Consider the following 25,802-nt stretch of genomic DNA (forward strand, 5'->3'; position numbering starts at 1 on the left):
GCAAAAGTATATTGGCGTCAAGCCACAACGATAAATGTACAGAAGTAACAAGGCAAATAATAGTTAAAGAAAATGCCAAATGGTTTAACAGTGAATTACGTGAAGCTAAGAAAAAGAAAAGAAAAAAGAAGGATCTATGGAAACGATCCAAAGATCCAAAATTGGTCACTGTATAAAACAGCCAGAAATCAGTACAAAGACTTGATTATGAAAACCAAGAAAATATATAGCAATAAAATGTTTAGAGCAGAGAAAGTTCCCCAAAAAATCCATGACAATTTATCTGGGATATTGGGACTCAAGAAATAAAAAGTTCTACCTGATGTAACTAGCGACTAAAAAACCTAGCCGATAACTTTGTGAACTACTTTGAAGAAAAAATTGAAAGAATCTGTCATAGTTTAGATAAGGAGGTCCCTCCTGATCTCCCGGGGATCACAATGAGAAATAGCAAATTCAGTAAGTTTAAAGAACTGAACATGAATGATTTTGAAAAAACGATGAGAAAAGTAAAAAAAAAACACTTACTGTGAAATGACCCGTTTCCCATAAGTGATTTAAAAGAGGCAAAAACTTTGATCAGTTGCGGAGCTATATTTTGATATTGTCAAAATGAGTCTAGCACAGGCATCCTTGCCAAATAGTGAAAAGCTTGCTTATATAAAGCCGGCCTACAAAGAAAAAGGCGATAAAGAAAATCTAAGCTTCTATAGACCAATATCGAACCTATCGTTCTTATCAAAACTTATAGAAACGGAAGTTCATAAACAAACGTGGAAACACTTGAAACAACTCAACATTATACCTGATGATCAATCAGCGTACAGAAAAAACCACTCAACAGAGACTACACTGTGAGCAATTATAAATGATATGGTAAAAATTATAGCAAATGGAAAATGTGCCATCCTGGTTATGCTTGACCTAAGTGCAGCATTTGACACAGTTGACCACAATCTGCTGTTTGAAGACCTGAGAGCAGTAGGCATCGAAGATGATGCACACAAATGGTACAAAAGCTACTTAGGAAATAGGAAGGTTACAGTCGTTATATCAAGTGTGAAATCAGAAAAGAAAGGCCTAACAAAAGAAGTGCCCCAGGGCAGCGTTGAAGATCCACTAAGCTCTTCGTTGGGAGAGTCGGTAGAGTTCTCGGCTAGCACTCGCTAGGCCCGAGTTCGAGTCTTCGGCCGGCTAATGAAGAGTTAGAGGAATTTATTTCTGGTGATAGAAATTCATTTCTCCCTATAATGTGGTTCGGATTCCACAATAAGCTGTAAGTCCCGTTGCTAAGTAACCAATTGGTTCTTAGCCACGTAAAATAAGTCTAATCCTTCGGGCCAGCCCTAGAAGAGCTGTTAATCAGCTCAGTGGTCTGGTAAAACTAAGGTATACTTAACTTAACTTAGGATCCACTGCTATTTGGCATTTACACGACTGAATTATCTAGAATTCTAAATAAGCACAAGGTTAAGTATAAACTATATGCTGATGATACTCAGTTCTATTTTCCTGTCGAAACGGTAGTAGACGCCATTAGTAAAATTGATGCAATAATGAAAGATATCAAAAAATGGATGTCGGAGAAGAAATTGAAACTTAATGAAGACAAAACTGAGTGTATGCTATTTGGATTTGACAGTGCACTACGAAAATATGAACACTTCAAAAGAATAACTATTGGTTCGTCAACAATAGGCCTAAGTATTGTAGCAGTAGTGAGGAACTTAGGAGTATTTATTGATAATAAATTGTCGATGAAGAACCATATATTGCATATTACAAAAACCTGTAACTATCATATTAGAAACATTGCATTTATTAGAAAATACCTAAACGAAGATAATCTGAAAACAGCAATTTGCAGCCAAATACTTTCAAGGCTTGACCGCTGAATCGTTATATACTATGGTTTCCCTAACTACCTACTAAAAAATTGCAAGGAATACAAAGTATAGCCGCCACAGAATAACCCCAGCACTAATTGAGCTACGTTGGCCCCCAGTAAAAGCTAGAATAGAATATAAAATACTCCTTACAGTCTTTAAAGCACTAAAATATGGTGAACCAACTTATCTGAGAAACTGGTTAAGCTTCTTTAAACCTGAAATGAATATTGTAATTAGACATACAAGTGAAGCATGTAGGCTATTTGAACCTAGAACAAATTGTAAGTCAGGCGAGAGAGCATTTGCACACTGCGCACCAAGACTATGCAACAAAATATCGCCTGAAGTAAGGACCATACAAGAAGAAAGCAAATTTAAAAAAGAACTAAAGACTCTCCTATTCTGCAGGGGCTACGATACTGACGAGAAAACGCTAAAAGGCAATTATAAAATATAAGAAGCACCTTATTTTGAAGACGTACAACGGCCCGCCAGAGAGGAAATCATCCTTGTGGAGGGCTGTACATGAAACCAAACAAAGTGAAACAAAGTGAAAGTGAGGGGAAAAAACTGAAACGTATTTTTGAGAGAAAAAAGTAACAAGAAAACTAGCAGTGTACCAGAAGAGCTACGGTCATGCTAGCGAACTCAAAACTATAAAACACATAAGGATGCTTCAGAATTCTTCATCTCCCTTTAACAAGTGCTTGAACGCTTTGATGTTTCCACAGTAAGGACGGGACTTGCCTGAAACTTTTTCGATGATGCTTATACTCAAGTGTGATGATATAAAGGTACGCTAAGGATAATTTTCAGTAAACTGAAAGTCTTGGGAAATCAGCAGTTCCGGAAATTTCTGTAGCTGAAACTAGTATTTGTATTTTTTTTATATATATTAAGCAAAACAAAGCAATAAAATGTTTAAAAGAAGAAAGAAAAAAGAAAGCAAAGTAAGTGGACATGACTGTTTTTTGCTCTTTTTAATGCACTTCAAAACTTTTCTTTTCTTCCCTCTTATTCTAATCTCTCTCTCTCTCTCTCTCTCTCTCTCTCTCTCTCTCTCTCTCTCTCTCTCTCTCTCTCTCTCTCTCTTCATCTTACGTGCTACTTGTCTAGATGTACGTCCCTTAATAAACAAAATTAAACTTAAACATAGCTCATGCATTCTTCCAGCACTTACCTGAGTTCATCAAAAGGGTGTTTGCCTACCTATCCTGGTAATATAAGGCTGGTTTAATGGGAAACGCATATTTAAAGAGGAAAACAGATCTTCTTTTCCTTATTGAACCTTGCGATTGTAACCCTACTGTGACCCTTAAAAACGGCAGCAAAACTGCAGTACATAAAATTTATTTTGACTCTAAATTACAAGGCTGTTTGCTCCCATTTTGACAATAAAAAGTATAGCAACATTATAGGTCATGTTACTCTAAATATGGTGGTAAGATTCCGAGTCATGTCAAAAACATAGCCATATAATGATGTGACGTAACCCATGAAATAATTAAATGTAAACTCATGCCGAACTAATTTTGAAAGATAAGTTTTAGAATGTCTGCAATTGTGGGTGTGAGAGTATTTTACTAAAGTGAATGTCTCCAAACGTGAATAAGTCGCGTCACATTCCTTAGTGACACTGTAAATCATTTGGCACGTGAGTTGTGTCTAAATACAATCAGTCATAACTGTGTCAATGCTAATGGCCACGCCCTCATTAGCTATTGATTTGATTTTCATTTTTAGTTATTTTCCTGAAACATTTCAAACAACTCCACCTCTAGAGCCAGCAACAAATGTCAGCAGGTCTCCTGACTGGCTTTTAAAGTCACATTACTCCGGAGCCTTCGCAGAACTTTTCACATTTTACGTGGCAAAGGTTGGTCGTACGATTTCATAAGGACATTTAGATCTTGATCGCCATCGTCGTACTGGGAACGTCACTAGAGTTATCTCTACAATAAGGTGTAAATTATGTCATCCAGCAACTTTACTAGGCAAAAGGTATGCTCTCTCTCTCTCTCTCTCTCTCTCTCTCTCTCTCTCTCTCTCTCTCTCTCTCTCTCTCTCTCTGTATATAGGTATTTGAATACATATATGTGCATATAAGACAGATCTCTCTTCTCCCCACCCCTTCTCTCTCTCTCTCTCTCTCTCTCTCTCTCTCTCTCTCTCTCTCTCTCTCTCTCTCTCTCTCTCTCTGTATATATAGATATATAAATACATAATGTGCACATGTAAACAGATCTCTCTTTCTCCTCATCCCTTCTCTCTCTCTCTCTCTCTTGCATACAAAACGAGAGATATATCATTAAACTCTTGGACTGTATAAGCTGTGAACGTAGAGAATTGTTTTTTGTTACAAGATCATTTAATTTTCTAAAATAGATTAACTGGCATTCCTAATAGTAAATCATGAAAAAATAATTGCATAATTATTGTCAGTGAGCACAATCCTGTATGAAGTTCACAGAATCAACGTTAATCCTTTATCAACGAAGAAAGACAATATATTTTGTTAAATTCCCATTCTTATCAACAGGGTAATCTATCTATGCGGTAACTGCATCTTTCACCCGATAGCTTATCGCCCAAATGACAGCTTCGCATACAATAAGGCTTAGCGATTCGATTTTTGTCGTTCATTTCAAGTGACAATCGATAACACGCTCTGAACTAGGTTTATCTTGTACGGGTTATATATTTTTTTCTCTTGTTGCAGTTTTGAGTAGAAAGAATTTTGTGCATTCTTGGATTTATATTTTGTTTGAATTACGCAGTGTTATCACTCAGAGGATGATTTAAATCTTATTTCGTAAAGTTAATCATCCATTTTAGTTTTAGTTTGTGGTTTTAAGCAAATTTTATCAAATGCTCTCTTGATTGTTATTTCTTTTGGATGATTAAAACTGTAATACGGTAAAACAAATATGCTAAGATGTTTCTAATGATGGCCCTTACCCTATTGTACATTGAACTTTAATTCACAATATTATTGGTTCCAAACATTTCTTTAGTTTTGAAGACATGCACTTTTAAATATGAAGTAAATATGGAAATACTCTGATCTTTGATAAAAAAAAAGGAGAATACAACGGTAGACATTGAAGATAGTGACACACGTGAGATTTAAAGGTTTTAGTTCGCCGTAAATGCACTCTTCTGAGGAAGTGATAAAGTAGAAGGGTACTGTGTCTTTAAAAACTAGATTTATGTTCTAAAGAACTTGTAAGTCAACCTGTCATTCACGGTCCGGCTGGCAGAAACCTTGTTTCCTCAGAGAGAGATTTTTTTAATAAAAAAATCAAATGGATGGAATTTTTCTTTTCAAACAGAGATCACAGAACGAGAAGCTGCAAGAGAAAAAAGAAGGAAAGTGAGAGGCGAGGAAAAAGATGAGTTCCACATGTTCAGTGGCACTTTTCAGGGAATTCAAACTTTCCGCGGTAAGGGTAGTTGGAAATCTGCTGGACATTAAACTCTACTTGGCGTCCACATGCACCTGGAGTTCAGGATTCCCATTTATAATTTCTTCATCCATATGTAAGCTAAACATGCTCGTAGAATGGCACATGGAAATCTGTAAAATGTCCTTCTGAGAAAACAATTTTCTTTGTAACGTTTAATGAGCAATGCACGAGAATTTCGTGTCGAGGTTCCAGCGAGAAAGTGATATTCGCCGCAAGGTAATTCCTTCAGAGTCAAGACTAATAATTTCTATCCTGGAGGAATAAATCAGGAAGCATAAACAGAGATTCTTCCAAGAACGTTCAGTGGCATTTTGTTCAGGTACAATACCTAAATTTAACTTAGAACTTTCATTCAAAAGCTTATATTTTTTTTCACCTTTTGAATCGACCTCTCCAACCTTGTAAGGTGCCCCTGACCTTTATAGGATCATCGTTTAAGAAACAAAAATACCTGGCTTCTTATTAATGATTAAGTATCTTTGTTATATCTCGTTACCATGGTAAGGGACAAAACCATAATGAAGACGATGTGTCTTTAATAAGATGCTCATTTTTATTCCAGCTATTTAAGAAATACGAATAGTCGAGGCCAGGATTACATTTGCTACTGCAAATTTACCACTTTTACAGGTATATGGGTGATAAAAACTATGACCGCTATAAATCATTTATGCTTTGGGCTAGAAAGTTAAGAGAGAAATTAATTTCATAGTATCACAAAAATTTATACAATTTGTACTTTCACTTACGATTCAAAAAGAAAGATGTATCTTGCGCCTTCCATTCGGTTATCATAAATTTGATTTTGTTTACATTGATTTACATCATTAAATCAGCTCCTAATGCAGGTTAATATAATCCTGAGGGCACAGATATCCGTGCACAAGTGTTTGCATACAGATTTCTCTTTTGCCGAACAACTGACACTTTGCGCCCGTGTCTGGGTGTGAATCATGGGAACATTTGACAACAATAAAATTTGAATTAAAATGATCACATAATTAAAATATGTAATAAAATATGCGTTATAATACGATATTATTTTATTAAATTTAATAATTCATAGATATTTAACTAATCCATATTGTGTTACTACTTACTCGTAAGATGAGGCGTATGGCAGAATGCGACAACAGTTGAAGCGATGCTCAGCTGTTCTTGTGTTTACTCCGCCATCTGTTGGCTGTATCCGCAGTCTTGGTTGAGCTTTGATCATGGATGTGCGTTATCGTGCGTGAAAGTGTTTTCCACTGTGAATACCCATTGAAAAGCTTCCGAAAATCTGTAGAGGAATAATCAGAGTATAATGAAGATATGATGGATCGATTTGCATCTGAAATGTGTAGGTAGTGGGGGATTATAAGATCGCCAGAGGTGAGAGCGAAAGATGGGTGGGCAGCAAGGCAAAGAGAGGCACATCATAGGATCTGGGAGCGGTACAATAACCCGCTCCACTAAGGCCAGATATCGCTCAGGACGGGAGATACGCACCACAGGGGCTAATATATTTACAGAACATAATGGTGAGTAGAATTTCTGTTTCACTGGGCTTCGCTAGAACCCGCAAATGACCGGAGAAGCGAAGGTGGTGGGCGTAGGCATGTTGACAGCTGCACAGAGCAACAGCAGCAGCACAGCGCTGCTGCTGCTGCTGTTAGAGAGAAAGAGCCCTTGGGCCCAGCGGCTAAGAGTAGACAACATAGTCCGGTTTCACTCTCACTTCTTTTTGGACTACACCGGTTCATCCTTATTCGATTTTCCATCGGCGAGGCCGGCCTAATGATCCCTGGACGTTGATGAATTATTCACTAACTTCTAAGACTTAAGACTTTGTCCTCTTCCGACTCATTCATTTTTGGGCAGAATTGGATATGGGATACCTTAACCTCTGGATAAATTCAGTCTATATATATATATATATATATATATATATATATATATATATATATATATATGTATGTATGTATATATAGTATATATATGAATATATCTACACGTATGTGTGTATGTATACATAGACATATATGTATATATATATATAAATGAATATATCTACCCATGTATGTGTATATGAATACATATATTATGTATATATATTATATATATATATAATACATAATAATAGCATATGGAAAGATTTTTTACAAGCTTCAGAACAGGTCAAACTTAGGTTAGACATACATCCAACTGGCTAATATGATGTTAGGCTCCACAAATTATCATAGTTTTCAGTTTGTTGCAGAATGGAAAATATGGGTTCTTGGGTTGGTGAAGAGTAGCCAAGGATTAGTTTCATGCATGGAATGGTTATGGAATTTCATTGAAGTTTTTTAAAACAACTTGAGTAGGATACACCAGATCAGTAAGATCAAGTATCTTGAGCCACACCACTGGGTAGTTCTTGTGTAAGCTAGGCTGTGCCTTAGGCGAATGTTTGCTTCAAAGTTTGGTGACTAGCCTGACCTATGCTAATTGCTGTTAACATAATGCCTATACTAATTGCTTTTAACAGGATGGTAACTTGGCCACCTCCGTTCTGGTTAGTATCCAAATCTCAGGTGTTTTTAAGTAAAGAGGCTAATTTGTTTGAATAACAGCCTCGTATATGTGAAAAATTATGATGCTATAGATTGTTAGTGCGAAAGATTTGCTGTTCTCTGGTAATTATGCAATGTTATGTCTCTTGCTAGGGAAAAGGTTCATGTTTTGTAGACATACATTGTCTGGTGCAGGTTCACCTGCTCCATAAAGAATTATCATTATAATCCATTGTTTTAAACTGAGGATGGCAGGCCACCAAAATAAGATTTAAATCTTTTGAAAATTTCAAGTCATTCTAGGCAGGAGGATTTTATGTTTAAAACTTGAAACAACTAGCCAAACTAGTGTCCTTTTGATTGTTGCATTTTCACCTCATGCAGTATTATGTAGCAGACAGATCTTAAACTTATGCATATGAGTAGAGATGTGTTGTAAATGATGAAGTTTGTCACTGTTGTGGGGGGATTGAGTGTCATTTCAGTTTTATGGTCCATATTACATGAATTAGTCTAGGGTGAATTTGCAGCTGTAGATAACGAGATTAATGAAGATTCATTCTGTGTAGTGTAGAATTAGTATTTTAAATCATTGCAGTTGTTTACCCCCTTATTTTTATTCAGTGTTTTGAACCATCCTGTATGCATAGCCTACCTCTGTTTTTCAACGGTAGGATTGGTAAATACTCGTCTGGAGTTGCTGTAAGGAGAGGAGAGCTTGAGATATTGAAATATATCATTGGTTACTTTCAGAGGCCAATGGTAATGTAATATACAGTAGGTGACCCTTGGTTTGATTATGCAAAGCTTAAAGATCTGTTTTGCATATTTTTTCCTCACATAGCCTAATCCTGGCTAGAGTATTAGGAGTGGGTATGAAAGGGGCATGTTGTTCAGGGGTACTTTGACTCTGGCAACAGTGGTCTTATTTTTCTTTTTAGGGTTGCATATGATGTGTAGTAGTGGTTGTTTGTACTGTATTACACTGAGGATGTCTTTATCATACAGATTGCGCAACATTATTTTTACATATAACCAGTATCCCTGGTAGATTTGTGTGCTGGAATTCTGCTAAAGATATTCATTTGTGTAGGAAAAAATACCATTATTTATAAGTTTCTTATATAAGAATTTTAACTTAGGGAAGACCTTGACTAAAAGTTTTTAGAAGCCTTTTGTTATTCCATTTAGCCTACTTGCTGTTTATTTATTTTTAAGAGATGAAAGCTTGGCTGATATAAAGAACAGAGTTGGTAGGATTTCGCCTATAGCCTAGGTGAAAAGCTTCCCTGATAAACAGAAAGATCTAGCCTAATTCTTGAATACAGTGCAGGTGATTTACGGTACTGTGCATCCTTGAAAAAAATTGCTGTAATATTTAAATCAGGTTAGCCTAACCACAAAGTATAGTTGTGATCTTCATTTGCGTTATGTTAGTAACGTAGCCTAATGAGAATGTCTAATTGATGTTCACACCACAATGCTATTAAAATAATTAGTAATCAGTGTGGAAAATTAACTTGAAAATTGGGACTGTGAAAGAACTGTCAAAATCTAGACATAGGAGGAGAGATACTGTAATCACAAGTTTGCAACTTTTGTGCAATACCTGTAGGAGTGAGAAAACTTAGCCTAGTTGGTTAGACTATGTTGTTGAGAGAGAGAGAGCAGTACAGTCCAATAGTTTTAAAGAGCAGTGAACACATCATAGTTTACTTTAAAAGAAGACAGAAGGAGTCCTTTGGAGTGGGAATTTCAAGTATGTTAACTAAATCTGTACTTAGTGTGACAAGAGAAAGAGCTTCCCATTATAAATAATAGTATTGTACAAAAGTACAAGTTGTCTTAATGCGTTTGTTCAGAATTTTAGAACTTGAGTATGAAGTACCTGTAATCTTGGTTTAGTTGTACTGTAGTGTGGTGAGAAGTCTAAGAACAGTTTCCACAAGTTTTTTTTTTATCCAGTGTGGTTTTTGCAAATTTTATGTTTTAAACCAACTGGAGTGCTGGAGCTGCGACAACTGAATTATGATTGTTGTTATTGAGTTAGAGCTGTTGTGGAATGCTAACAGGAAGAAAAGGTAGTACTGGTACCTAAGACATACTGAGGTAATTTTTGAGATCTAAACCACTGTCCCCCTGAGTAGCGTCATACAAGCAAGAACTATGCAAATTTTGTTTTATAAGCGGTAAAAAACTCTTGTTGGTCTTCCAAAAATATTTTTCATTGGGACTGACTAGAATTCCCTCCCCCCCTTTCCAAGGAATAAGAAATCTTATCGGAAGTATATTGGCTTGTAAGTTTTCTAACTGCAGAAAAGGAGCCTGTTGATGGTGTTTTGTTGAAGTCCAAATTAGTATCCATTCATATGGAATACGTCTAAAAGGCCATGAAATCGCGAGGTAAGCTTTTATATAATAAGGTATTCAAATTGTATATAGAGGAACATAATTACACTAAAGATAAATAGTCAGGTGAATATGTACACAAATAGTGATAGCCTACATGTTTAATTTCATGGAATGCAGTAGGCTGAGATAAAATCTCATGTCAGATCAGTACCAATTGACATGATTGCTACACACGAGAAATAATCAGATAGGCTATGTGGGCTAGCCTATACAGTATACAAATAGCACTGTACGTCTAATATCATGAAATGGAGTAGGCTGAGAAATAGCAGCTTATTTCACATATCGGTACCAGTTGGATATAGAGAGAACATAATTAGGCTACACAAAACAGAAGTAATCGGGTAAATAGGCTATATACATAAATGGCGATATAGGTTTAATTTCATGAAATTGAGTAGGCTAATAGATAGAAGCTCACTTAACATATCGGTATCATCCACTCGACCGTCATTTTTTAAGTTAACGCTATTAATGCACACATTTCTGATCCCTAAGTGACATAATTTATTTATTTTTTTTATTTTTTTAGCAGCAGCTTTGGTATCGGCAACTGTTACTGGATCAGGTGTAACTCAGTTGTATCATTTTACCCCACCTGTCGAAGTTCCACTTAACCCACTTACTTCAGTATCTCCCGCACTGTAGTACCCATTAGAGATGTTGTTTATCTTATCGAGAGAGGGGAAGTGTATTGTTCTGATTATAATAAAATGAGAAAATATGAAATAAACATAAATTTATTATAGATAAAGGATAAAGTTATAAAATAGTGGACAGCTCAGAAAGCTATTATTGATGAAAATATACTAAGTGACAAAACTGTTATGTGAGTGAGGTAACGAACAAACCAGGTTTGGAAAGTAAATTCATGCGTTGGGAAGACCTACCTATTTAAAGTGGGTTTGATAAACAAAGTCATGAGTTTTACTTACAGTGTAAGTTGTTCAAGTGGGCTCAGTAAGCATGGTACCATAGGCTACACCATGAATATATAGTATTTTAAACAGTTCGTACAGTAACTGTGTATTATTGTTTCCCGAGGTCGTATGTTTACAGTAGAGTAACCCACTCACTTAAGTTACATGATATTGTTATAGCACATGCATTGAACCTCTTATCATAATCGTTATCATTTTCGTAAGTACGATAGAAATACATGACCTTAAGACCAAACAAACTGATGGTTTCCATCTAGAGACGATGGGGGAGCATTTCATTTGCTTTGCTCTTTTTGTCAGTTTTTCATACTCCCAGTAATCATATTGTTTTTGTTTGTTAGTATAATATTCAAAAGAGGTTAAGGCTGAATGACAAACTAAACGCATTAGGGTTATATAATAGTATTTTTTTAGGCTTTTAAAAAGCTGCAACAGTTATCTTCCTTGTTTTAAACATTTTTCTTATCTGTGAAGTGGTAACTGGATACTTTATGGCTTTAGTGGACCCCCCCTCTCTCTCTCTCTCTCTCTCTCTCTCTCTCTCTCTCTCTCTCTCTCTCTCTGGTCATGAAAGTTGTGTTTGTTCGACTGCCTTTTGCCTGTAGGATGTTTTCTTTTATTAATTCTTTAGGGCAGGGGATTTTACTGTGCACATTTTGGCACGTTTTTTTATTCTTTTGGTCCAGGGATTTTCTTTGATTCATTTTGGCAAATTAGTGCATTATTTCATAATTCAGAAGTTTGTATATGAACGGTATAAACCTCCTCTGTTACTGCCATCGCTTAGAAATATTCTCATTTCCTTAAAACATACATATACTGTATTGCGAAGGCCCCACTCAGGGATGTGCATCATATCTCGTTGAAATATTCTCCACTTTATCACTGTTTCAATTTTTATCCACCCTATCCAATCTTGTTATACAGTGCACTGGAAACATTTATCCTTCAACTTCAGCTGCTTAAAAACAAGAGTAAAGCGTTGAACATAATGCATAAAGTAGGAAGCTATCTGTACCTTACTGTGTATTGTATAAAATATACATTTCTTTAAGTGAAATTTCATACGCATTTTCTATCCATTTTCTGTTGTTAGTCGGGAGTAATGACACATGTTTGCATTTCACTTTGAGATATTCTATGGGTTTATATTCGTAAGCCAAGTCATGTTGGACGTATTGGTGTATACCGTAATATAATGTATGAGCTGTTGTCGTTACCTTCCATGGGTGTTGTTAAATATATGTTGAAGTATAGCCGTTGCGTAAGGATGCAGGCTTAGCCTATATATAGTCCTGTATTTCTTAAGTTATATGCGTACAAGCACTTAATATACAGTTATACAGTAAACAAATATAGGCCTAGACTCTCTCTCTCTCTCTCTCTATATATATATATATATATATATATATATATATATATATGTGTGTGTGTGTGTGTGTGTGTGTGTGTGTGTGTGTGTGTGTGTGTGTGGGGTGTATGAGAGAGAGAGAGAGTGTGTGTGTGTGTAGATGTACATGAGATTTCTCAACTTGCGATTTAGTGCAAAAAATAGTTGCGTCTGGTCCACTTGCAGTCACCCGTTCACCCTGTTAGAAACCTTGTGATGTAATAGTGGGGCATCGGTGGTGATTTCTCTTTTAGCCTGGCTACCCAAATGTTATTGGGACCTAAAATCAAAGTACAGTATCTTTGGTCGGATAGAATCCAGTAGCAAGCGCAGTAAATCGTTGCATTAATGCACAAACAATCATTATTTGTTGTTTTCTTGTAGTTGTCTTGACCTTGCATCAAGGTTAAGTTGACCTTATATGGAAGTATTGTCATGCTGATAAACGAGACAGGTCTCAGTGGCTGCTTGGGGCAGTTGTCTTTTTTGTGTGTGTAGACGGATGACGGCGGGCCCACATCATCTCGGGAGCCGATGCTTCGAAGGAGAAAGTCGATTTAAATGCGATGCCTGCAGCCGTCCTGCTTGACAGTTGTAGGTATTGTTTTGATATTAAGGTTAATCGTAGCGGATTCAGTTTTCATAACTGATGATAAACACCATTAGATTGATACGAATTTTGGCGTTTATTTTATCCTAAAAGGTTTTAGGATCTGATCTGGTACGTGGATATATTTTCAGTTTTTAGAGGAACAGTTGCACATTTCTATGGTAATGGTGATGTTAGTCGTATCCAGCCTTTCTGAAGGGATAGTAGATAATGAGCAAAAAGCATACAAACCCTTCCTAATGGACTGGGACACAAAAGCCTGGCTCTTGAATGGGTGTGGAGGTAGGATGCCTGTAACACACTGGAGAATAACATTTCTTCAAAATCCGTAGTTTTATGTTCCAGTGTTACGTCATTCTACTTGACACGTGATCTTTTCTGCTTACGTAAGCATTTCCAGCTTCTCGGTTCTTCAACGTTATTGGATTTTCTTGTGTTTATTTTGGAAGTTCTGACAGTAATCCGCTATGTACGAAAGTTTTTAGTATACCTGTTTTTTTTTCCACCCGTAGTCTGATAACTGTTGAGAATTTCAGCCGTATGTGTAAATAATATTAATTTTACCAGTCATTTTAGGAACAAAATTATTACACCTGCTTACGAGTGTCTCGAAGTTAAACTTTGTGGCATGGTTAAAAACGTAGCATGGTAATAGTCACATGAGTAGCCAGTTGCCTGTAGCCTAGTTTTAGCTCAATAGTTTCTTGTCTGATATACAGTAAATGAGGTCAGTATTTAACAAATTCAGATATCCTTGTAAGATTCTAAGCAAATTTTTATACATATTAACAGAAACGTTTGCGTAGGTAAAATGGGAAATTTCATATCTTGCTGGACTGTTGATATGCCACCTGATGTATCACGGCATGAGTTAACTTTAAATTTGAAATTCTTCCTTTATCGTAAAGCATGTTCTAAGTCCCATGTTCTTTCAGTAGAAAGCATGTTATACAACCAAATCCTGTATTAACACGCAAGACAGAAATACTAGGGTTTCTCCTGAGAGTGGATGAAACAAAAGTGCTGAAGTAAAGAGTAAGATCATAAGTTTTAAATAAAAATCAAAGATTAATCAAAACAGAACGAGTAAGTACACGGAGATGACAGACGTCATTAGGCCATGGCTGTCGCCATCATACGAGTTTCTTTTGCAACTCTGGAAACCTGGCTATCCTTGCGTTGCCCGTTTGGTAGGAATACGGAACAACAGCAAGGGAAAAGTGGACAGTGTACTGATATTTCATTGAGGGGGAAGAAGAAAAAATCATGAAATTGTGGCGTCCTCATAACTATAAAAATGTCACGTTAGGGTATTAGTTGATGCTGTGTATTGTTTTTTGTCTCACAGGAAGATTGGTTCCTAATTTGCCGTCAGACTAAGAAAATTTTATCAGTGTATGCCTCTTATTTATCAAGGGGATGAACTCCACCACAGGTGGTGACTATACTCGCCGTGATGGGGTGTCCTAATTTGGTCATATAGCCTAAACCTATTATAAATACGGTATATTTTTATTTGTATAATTGTAAAATATCTTGTGCTTAGAATTGCATTTATCAGCCTAAACTCTGTCTGTCTGTCTGTCTGTCTGTCTGTCTGTCTGTCTCTATATATATATATATATATATATATATATATATATATATATATATATATATATATATATATATTATATATTATACATGCCTATATAGATATATATATATATATATATATATATATATATATATATATATATATATATATTATATAATATATATATATATATATATATATATATATATATATATATATATATATATATATATACTATACATACAAGTTTAGTGTGCATTTAAAGACAGAAAGAGAATGTGTGTGAAGCTGTCCGCCGTTTGAAATAACGAACGTTTTATCCTATATAAACAATATCAGCAAATTATTTGGCAGTGAAAAACTCCACGAGCTTTTATTGGATTTAAACGCGGAGTAAATACATAGGGGTTGGAATGTCATTGACACTCTTATGCCAAGCCGTTTATTTTGTTATCCCTTTCATTTTCATCAGGATTACCAAGATCTGTGATCCATAAACAGTGCATTAGCCCACGTTTTTGTTTGGATGTGAACATGAGAAATAGCCCGTAAAGCAACGTAAGGATGGGCGTGTCAAGTAGTTACCGGCTTGTCTGTGTGTGTGCATGGAATGTTTAGGAACGTATAGGCGTATGTGTGATGTTTTGATATTCAGAGTGTCTTAAGTATAGGCTAAATGTGGCAATGACCGTTGTTTGTTTGTTTTTTTGCTACTGTCGGGAAACTGGTATAGTTTTATGTAAATATATATATATATATATATATATATATATATATATATATATATATATATATATACATATATATATATATATATATATATATATATATATATATATATATGTGTATATACACACACACACATAAACTATACATAGCCTATACGAACAACTGAAGGTTTGCATACGTTAAGCAAAATATTTGTATGGATTAACGACAACGGCTTAGTTTTGTGTGCTTACTCTTTGCTATCTGTTTCTTTAGGCTTGTTGTTCGAATGCTTCGCCTCAGCCCGGCAACGCGTCTGTTCACACTTCACAGCGTCTCTGTGCTCGCTCGTTCACAAGACGCTCACATAGTTTTTCCTCCTCAAGTCTGACAGGTTTTTTGGGGATGGTTTTGCATATTGCCAGGCATACTTTTTGTTGGTTGTCGTGCGCAGTCTTTAATATATTGTACAAACTTCGACTGGTTATGCTCTTTCGAAAATATTGTGTGAAAAAGATATATAAAGTAGAGTCTAATGCATTTCTAGAAACGTGCTTTGTGCATCGGTAGATCTTATCACATTCATCATCGACTTCATTAAGAGAGCTTTGTAATAGTTTTAAAACTATTCGTATAGGTGAAAGTTGCAAGAGAACATTAATAAGTCTGATCGTTGGAACCGAAGACGATGGAATGAAGTGAGGTAGTCATGATACTTGGAAATTGGAAACGGTTAACTGTGAGTTCTGCAGAATGCAGACAGAAGAGGTGATTCAGAGTAGATGAAGCACGGGAGGTAGCCTAGCTGGGGCACTACGAATGTCGGAACAAGCGTATTTAGGGAACCAAGTTGGCGCGCACGAACCGATTGTTGAGTCAACACTTCTTTTGGGAATTTGAAGTGTGGTGGTTGAATGAAAACGAAAGATGAATAGTGGAAACAACGGCTGTGACGAACTACTTGATTAGTACGGAATGGAGAAGTTAGTGTTGTTGAGTTTTACTTCAGGTGTTTTGAATCTGTAAAGAGAATGGCAAGCGGTACGTTGACCAAAAGAAATATAATTCGAAAGTCTTATAGCGGCCTAGTAAATGTTGGAAAAGTAAGAGGCGTAGAACGAAATAATCTTGATATATAAGCAAAATATACGAAAAAGGGGCAGGCTTGATGCTTGATATTGGATTCATGAAAGAGACTCATGGGTGTGGAAGTTTTGCATGCTGGAGAATGTAATGTGAGCGGATGTTAGGTATCAGGGAAATTTCCTCTGAAAGTCTCCTTACCTTTCAGGAGATTGCTTGTTGGTGAAGAGATTGAATGATTATTATTGCTTTTGTCTGTAACGAGAGACATGCTAATGATAAATATGATTAGTTAGCTGTAGTATTGCAATTTGGATGCAATACATTGCAAAACGGATTAGGTTTAATACACGTACGTGGAAGGAGCTTATAAGGAGTATCGGTATGTAAAATTGCAGGATGGGTGCAGCCAGTTCCCAGTTTGAAGGCGTACACCATTTTTCAGAAAAAAAAAACACATGTTCATAGTTGAAAAGTGGCAGAAGTGAAAATAAATTAACCATATTTTATGAGGATGGTTATTTTATATATATATATATATATATATATATATATATATATATATATATATATATATATATATATATATACAGTGTATGTAGTTAGTGTGTTTGTGTGTAGCCTATATGTAGCGCGTGCGCTCTATAAAACTCCTATAGGAGTTTCGAGAAGTGTAGGCTATACCCGCGATTTACTTCTCGGAAACTCCTGTATGCGTTTTTCATATTTGGTTAGGTAATTCTGTTGTTTCAGCCTCACTGGCTCCCTTAATTGGAAGGAAATTGATGCCAAAAGAGTTTGTGCTATGAAAAATTTATAGTCTATTAAAAATTCGCTTTTAGAGTCGTAGAACAACGCTGTTTCTGGGTAAGGTGCCTTTTGTGAATTAGTAATCAAACGGGTTTCCTTTGTACATGTTTGCTCTCTCTCTCTCTCTCTCTCTCTCTCTCTCTCTCTCTCTCTCTCTCTCTCTCTCTCTCTCTCTCTCTCGTGAACCATACTGTAACCTTTTAATCTTTAATATTTCCAACATTCAGGTGAAGAGCATATGTGGGTTTCATATCAGAAGCCATACTGTAGCCGATTAAAATTTCAGTCTCTAGAATAAACATCTGGTCAACGAGTTCCCATTCATGACGTCCACTTTAATGAATGAACTCACACTCACACACTCAGAAGAAGGAAGCCTCGTGATATGCCCTGGCACAAGTGGGCTACTTAAGATCCGATGGTTCAGGTATAGATTGTTACAAGGAGGAGGCACCTTTCGGGATGTTTATTTTAAGATCTCGAGGCGCAGAGAGAGAGACGGAGATGTTTACCGGGTGAAGTGTTTTCAGAGACTTAACTATGAGCGCCGGAGATGAGAGGGTGACAGGGTATGGGTATTCGGGAGAATGGGACCAAAGGTGTTGGTTGGGTATGCTAACGGAAGCTAACGGTTGGGTGTACCACTGTGTGAGGATAATAGGAGTGGGGTTCAAGTTTCTCTTTAACGATTGTCAGTGTTTGGACTGAGAATTGCAAATGATAGATGATAACAAAGGAGTATTGTTTAAAAAAAAAGCTATAAAGTTGTCATGGCAACAGGACGTTTTCCAGCTCAAATTCACATGTTACGTTTAGACCATCCCATGATGTGGTTCTTGTAAGCTTCATCAGTATTGCTAAATCCGTGCGGCAATTTTGATTTTGACTTCCATCTCAAAAAAAAAAGTTTTTAGGTAATAAAGCTACCCGCAATGTATGTATGTATGTATATATATATGTGTGTGTGTGTGTCGTATTCACTTGAATCTGTAAGGGTGTGTTGGAAGCTTATTACAGAAATAAGTTAGTCACACATGTAGCAGGATTTTCGTTAGGCTAGGCTATATGAAGTTGATGTATTTGGTGCTGATGCAGTACATAGACCCGTAAATATTCTGTCAGTAGGTATAGCAGAGGCCACATGAGTTAAGAAAAAGCCGAAGGAATCGAACGTAATCGTTTTGTTGTAATACATCTCTCACATAGGCTACATTGTAGCCTACTTAGATGCGTTGAAATAAATGAAAGTGCTCCGCACCTTCAGCTTCTATTCAGATCCTTTGGGTTCAAGCTTATTTGTCGTCATGTGGTATTAAATGACGAATGATCATGTCTGCAGACGTTTTGTAGACTTGCATGTTTTTTCATCAACTGATCCAGGAGGTCGTTAGACACCTGGCCAGATTTCCACGTCTCCGCTTTCTGTCGTTTAAGAAATCAAATAATCAGATAATTTGTACTGTTTTATAAAAGAAATAGTTTGGGTTTCTTCATTACTTACAAAAGCAAGGAAGAAGGTGAACGAGAACTGTTGGTTAGATGATTAAAAAAGACGCAAACGCTGGCGATCTAGACGAGGCCATAAATGCCAGTGCTGTACCCCAACGTGTGCAAGTTTGTCTCGCGAATCGTGACCAGAAGAACGTTAATGAAAATAATTCAAGTAGACAGTCGTGCTCAAGGTACTAGGAGCGGTTCGCTCTCGCCTGACCTGAGTTCGCCTCTGAGCGGCCGAGGTCGCGATGCCATCTAAAGGTTGACTTCATATCCGGTTCTTGTTGTATTTAATGGGATTATTGCTTTACATTATAGGTTCGTTGAGCTAAGGAGAGATGTCACTATGCCGCAATTTTTCTCTTGTGGGATAGAATAGAGCCAGTTTTCAAGGTGACTAAAAGTGAAACTGGCGTTAAAAGCAAGAGAAGGAATGAAACAAGCTCCTTGTTAAGTATTGAATTAATTCTCTCGTGCTCTGAATATTGCCTCTCAGACTTTTTCTTGTAGGCTAAAAGTATTGCTTCTCATTTTTTTTTAAATCTAGTTCTTACTGGATTAACAAACGTTCTCAGACTGCTCCTGGTTCGGTATTGGTGTCAAAAACCGTTTTCCCTAGTTAAGTATAGGTTCTCATGCTGGTTTTACGTGATGAGTATTGCTTCTCATTCTTGAATTTTTTTTCATCCCCGAATAAGTGCTGCGTAGGAGTATTAAGGGTTCTTCTTTCTTAAAGTATGCTTCAGACTTTTCTTCGTGGATGGATGGTTATTGCTCCAAGATTTAAGGCGTGTGTGTGTGTTTTTATTTTTTTTTTTTTTGGGGGGGGGGCGCCAAGTAATGTGCCTCAGACTTAAAGGTTTGTCTTCCAAGATTAAATTGAGTTTTATGAGTTTTTTGAAGATACTGATATTTAAATCTACCGCAGAACGATTCTTCTGTTATAGCTTAAATATACTCCAAAAGAGGACTTAGAATGTAAGATTTTATTTTTACTTTACTGGCATACCCTTTTGGTAGACTCTCACCTTTTTTTATAAGTTAATTCTTAATTCTTTCAAAAGTAGCGAATTATCTTTTAAATTAATTTACCAGTACTTTTCTTGCTAGAGTTGTCAGTGCCGATGCTGATATTGGAAGATAATTTTTCTATTATTACCGGTACTAGTAGGAGTAGCAGTACTATTGTTATAACGTATCATAAACATTTCATACTGATTACCTACTTATTTCTTAATATGACAGTTCTTGGAGTAGTCGATCATAATATCTGTCTCTAGTTCTTATTCTTAGATTTGTATAACTGGTGTGATAACCAGGTGTCGGCGTGTGTGGGCGTCGAAAGGGGTTGTGTGTGTGTGGAGTAGGAAGGCGGGTGGTTTAGTTGGATTACCCCGGAGGTTAGTGGAGGGGGGAGGGGTGGATCTTGCGGTGTTGCGGCTAACGGGGAAGCTTTTGTCTAAGTGTACAGTTTCATTGATTAGTTTGGTCAGTGCAAAGAGTGTTTCGGGCTTATTACTCTTTGCCAGATGTAATCTAGTTTGGAGGTGTCAGTTTTGGGCGGGTTTGAGGGTTTCTGTGAGGAACTGCTTAATGATTTGGACTAGTTATGGGAAATTTAGAATTAATGTAAATTTTAATAACTTTAGTCTTCCCTTTTTTATAGCCCGTTCAAGATGAGAGATGATTACGTCGGCGTGCTTGATTTTCCAAGAAAAGTATGAATATATAGCTTTTAAATTGATGTGGAATGTGATCATGTATGATCGAGGGTGAGAAAGTATGCGCCTTCATACGCATGACTTGTCAGGGACCAGGTTTTCACGTGAAAGGTGAAGGCCATATTGGACATTCAAAGCTGTGTTAATGGCTCTAATACGGTCTCGGTAGATATATTTCTGCACAGAAATATATCTACCGAGACCCTATCAGAGCCATTTAACAGAGTTTTTGAATGTCCAATACGGCCTTCACCTTTCACGTGAAAATCTGGTCCTTGACAAGTCATGCGTGGGCCTATGTAGCCCAAGCTTGATGAAGAGAAAGTAGAGTAAAGCAGAATCTGGAAGAGAATTACAAAACTGTGTCACGGATTTGTCTGTTCTTCACTTTATGTGTGACACGTGTAATCTGTTGCTGTTTTCGTTTCTTAGGATTTATTGCTACCTTAAAGCTTGCCCTGTTAAAAATTTGTCATTAAGCTTTTTCATACTATTATTGTTAACATTCTTATCATTTAGCGATTGTTGATATTTAGAGCATTCTTATTGTCACCATATTAATCGCTAATTTAAACATGACACCTAACACTGAGAAAAGAAAAAAAAAGTATATCTTAGTTTAACCAGACCACTGAGCTGATGAACAGCTCTCCTAGGGCTGGCCCGGAGGATTAGATTTATTTTACGTGGCTAAGAACCAACTGGTTACCTAGCAACGGGACCTACAGCTTATTGTGGAATCCGAACCACATTACAACGAGAAATGAATTTCCATCACCAGAAATAAATTCCTCTAATTCTTCATTGGCCGGTCGGAGACTCGAACGCGGGCAAGCAAAGTGCTAGCCGAGAACGGTACCAACCCTACAACGAGGAACTACTGAGAGAAGAGATTTAATATGTCCATTACTATCATTGTTATCCACAACTTCATGTTCTTTCTCCTGCCATAGGAAATCCAACCCCTGCTCGTTCACCCCCTCGTACTTGGAGTTAGTGTGCAATTGACAGCGCATTCCCCCGTTGTCTTAGTTACACGAGGGGAGGCATAAGGGCCATCACCTGGGCCAGAGGGGTAGGGGTGGAATGGGAGAACGGCTTATCAGTAAAACCCCCCCTCTTTCTACCTGTAGGGGGAGATGGCTCTGGATGTTAGGTTTCGCCTTACCTGTGATGGGGAGAGCAAATAGTTCTTGAGAGAGGAGCTGCTATTAGCGTGGAAAGGTAAGCAAAGGATCGTGTTGTTGGACCAGGGAAAGGTGATAGTGTGGCCGAGAAGGTGGAAAAGGGGTTGGGGGGCGTTGCTGGGGGATGGGGGTCTGTTGGTTAGGCTCTAGGTGAGCATAGGAATTGTTTTTTATAGCCCATTAGTTTGTATTATGGAGAATCCTGCTGTCTTTGGCGCGAGAAAGAGAGAGAAGATTCTTTACAGAATTCTTGAAGAATCATTTTCATAGCACAGGTAACGTTAAGCCTCACGGATAGGTGTCTTTTGTTTGTGTTATCGACGGTATTATATTTTAGTATTAATAGTGATATCCGAGGACTCTTGTTATTATTGTTAATTTATAGAAAAAGAAACACCACTGCCACTAACAGTCCCAAATTCCCCGTTCTTTCAGTCTGTCAGAGGCTTTGTGAATAATCGCCAACAGTTTTGTCCAAACGGAGACTGTTTTATGTAGATGGCCTCCCATTGTGCTCTATATTGTCATCTTTCTTTTTTTAATCTGAAGTAGAAAGGAACAGCAGCAGGTTGTAATGGTCCGTTGGGTGGTCCAGGCGGAAGTTTCGGACAATGGTGATGGTTGGCCTTCCCTCTGGAATGCTGGAACTCTGCCATCTCTTTCCAGTACAAGTGCTTAAAGATAACCTTGCGTTTCTCCCCCTGAGAAAGAGAGGGAGGAGAGAGTACCTTTAGACCTCTATGTAATACACACACATACACATACATATATATATATATATATATATATATATATATATATATATATATATATATATATATATATATATATATATATATATATCGGACGCCTCAGTCGATTAATATATCAAAATAATAGAGAAATCAAGTCTGTCATTGTCGAATCTCGATGCTAGGATATATTTTGGAGTCAAAACGGTAATAATTTATTAGGTGCTGGTTTGTGTTAATAATCTTTTTTCGGCAAGGTCGATTGCGTGTCCAGGCCTGTCGAGAAATGTTAAAGAGAAAATTTGGCTCCTACCGTGTGGAAGACCCGATAAAAAAAAAAAAATGGAAAACTGACCCATTTAGAATTAGGCCTAACGCCAGGAAGAAATGATAGATCAGGCCTTTGCAAGGTTGCCTGAAGACCGAGAAAACGGAAGCGGAGTTACGCAATGCTTGCTTTGTGTTGCTTTGCGTACTAATTATCAGTGGGATGTAATTTTCATCATGATGTTTCTCTTATTAAAGCTGTTAAATATAGGTTATTGACTAGTACTTTGGTGGCAGCACTACATGATCCCACTGGTTATGCTATAGTATGAGTTGTTATTATCACTTAAATTACTGTTTGACAGTGAATCAGTTCGACATTACGTATTTGGCAACAAGGGAGGAACGGAAGTTCCAAAGCTTCACCCATGTAACTGAAACTTACCTCCTTTCCCCCCGTCCCCAAAAAATCTGGTATAACTTCGGATAAACTGCAGAAATTGTTTTTAGTGCATGGTGGAAGACCTCATTTTGAACAACTTATGCAAAATTGAAGGTAGAGTTCGAAATGGCTATAAGATAAGGATACAAGAACGACAATTCCAAATTTTAAATAGCCTAGCCATGTACAGAGCTCTTCCCCCATGCACCCACTTCATGGAACACACACACATCAAGCAGATACCGCTTATTAGGTTTCTTTTGAAGAGTTTTCAGTTTTCCACCATTTGGTGGTTCTTAGTGCACCTAGGCTATTTGAAGATTTTAACCTGTCTTATACTGTAGTGTAATTGTGATGAATATCTCTGCGATGAAAACTGCTAACGGAGTGGCATGTGTTAAGAATGTAACCATAAGAATATTATGGTGGCGTTATTAGAATTACCTAAGTATTACAAATAACCGTGATAATATTTTAATTATTATAGAGTGTTGTAATTAAGAGTTTCAAGTATAGCTTTAACAGTAAGAAGAAGAAAATAATTGAAAAGTATTAACGCGAAATAAAACGTATTACAGGATTTACGTGTTGGTCAAAAGGCCAACTATTTGTCCATGAAGCTTTCGCGAAACATGCTGTTGTGTTTTCGAAAAAGACGAAAAGACAACAATTGAAGATTAGGCTAAATTAAATAGAGATGAACTGTAGAGCAGGTAAAAAACAAATAAATGCACGCAAGTAAATACAAGACTGGAAACACACTGTAGAGCAAAATTTGAAGCTAGAATTTCGGGCTCTCCAGAGCTTAACGAGCATCAAAAGCCATTACTTCGCTGGGAGGACATTACCACATTAATTGATGATACGCCCCTCAGTTAAGCTGAGAGTAATCATGTTATTACGAGATCTTCCTGTACCAAACATTTTCTAATATCCTTTTCCTCTTGTCTCTCGTGCGTTACGCCCTTCGTCTCCAAAGACTTCGAGGTGACGTGTCTCAGTCACCAGACGACGTCAGTCATCCGTTTGGGAGATCAAGTATATAGCCTAAATGATTATTTCATAAATCTCATGAAACCAATCAGCGAATTGTTTTCATCACTGCATTGAAATATGGGCTATACACACACACACACACACACACACACACACACACACACACACACATATATATATATATATATATATATATATATATATATATATATATATATATATATATATATATATTTATATGTATACGTGACTTTTTCATATTCACAAATATTAAGCAACAAATGTAGTTTAATATCCAATTCAGTATAAATTGGGAGTAACATATACCCCAGGGAAATTATAATTGATAGGGGCTTTGTCACCAGTGGGATTCGAATTGGTGACTGGTCGGGAAACGACGATGCACAGTGACGCTTTTACCACTGAGCCACCAAGAGAGGAATACAAGTTGATACCGACTTTACTGTACATAAGCTTGTCGAATTCAGGCTTTGTTTGTGTGTGTTTATATATATATATATTATATATATATATATATATATATATATATATATATATATATATATATATATATATATATATATATATATATATATATATATATATATATATATATATTTATAAATGTATATATAAACTTAGTCTCGAGTTCGTGAGTGATTCTCATTTTTTTTCTTAGTGACGTGGCCAAGATGATCAGAGTAGGTCAGGTCAGTCTCGTTCACTGCAAGAAAAGATAGGCAGTCATCCCAAGATTGGACCTTACGGCTTTGTAATTCTCGCTTTATTTGTTTTCTCCCCCTTATTGCCAACTGGTATTTTGTTTACCCTTCTCTCTCCTTTCCTTTACAATTGATTCGTTCTTTGCGTCGTTGTCAATGAAACATTTTTAGTGCGTTAAATTATCCAGTCAGTAAGTGTATGGGTTCAGGGGCTACGTCATTTTCCCCATTGAACATAACCTTACATAATATTTATCTTTATTTATATTTTATATTCTTACCATATGCATTTTCCCCGTAGAGAAGACGGCTCCAGTGGATGCTGAGCATCCAGTTCCCAAACAATTTTTTTCTGGAACGGGGTTGCTAGCCAGTATAGGTTTCTACCCTGTTTGTAACCCACCAGTCTTCGTTCACTGGATACCTAATTCACTGTATAGGTCAGCCTTAACACTGGGTTTCAGAGAACAGAGCCATAAGTGTTTTCTGTGAAATTGAACTCTGGCCTCTCTCCGGTGGGGAGAGGTCGATAACTATTATTTACATATATATATATATATATATATATATATATATATATATATATATATATATATATATATATATATATATATATATATATATATATATATATATATATATGTGTGCGTGTGTGTGTGTTTGTGTGTGTGTATATAATTTCTTAATTAAGCCTGAATCATTTCTCCTGACGGGGTGGCTCCAGTGAAAAAACATGTCTGCCCATTCATACTTCTAATTGCTCAATTTTTGATGAACCAGCCAATAACTTCTACAACATTTCAGGCGGTAATTTAAGTA

General features: G+C 36.7%; 1 protein-coding gene across 8 annotated transcripts in view; it reads left to right on the plus strand.

The window, feature by feature from the left end:
* The first annotated feature begins 6,537 nt into the window (after window positions 1-6,537).
* Window positions 6,538-25,802, plus strand: part of Abl (tyrosine-protein kinase Abl) — a 329,539-nt gene continuing 310,274 nt past the window's right edge. For 4 of the 8 annotated variants that reach the window (XM_067119110.1, XM_067119111.1, XM_067119113.1 and 1 more), the window contains exon 1: window positions 6,550-6,879. In XM_067119110.1, the coding sequence (XP_066975211.1) occupies window positions 6,744-6,879 (136 nt within the window). In that variant the 5' untranslated portion in view covers window positions 6,550-6,743. Of the gene's footprint in view, window positions 6,880-25,802 lie in introns of all 8 variants that reach the window. The other 4 variants (XM_067119112.1, XM_067119114.1, XM_067119115.1 and 1 more) reach the window with 2 other exon arrangements.

This window comes from Macrobrachium rosenbergii, chromosome 16, assembly GCF_040412425.1.
Source record: "Macrobrachium rosenbergii isolate ZJJX-2024 chromosome 16, ASM4041242v1, whole genome shotgun sequence".
In the NCBI taxonomy this organism is placed as follows: Eukaryota; Metazoa; Arthropoda; class Malacostraca; order Decapoda; family Palaemonidae; genus Macrobrachium; species Macrobrachium rosenbergii.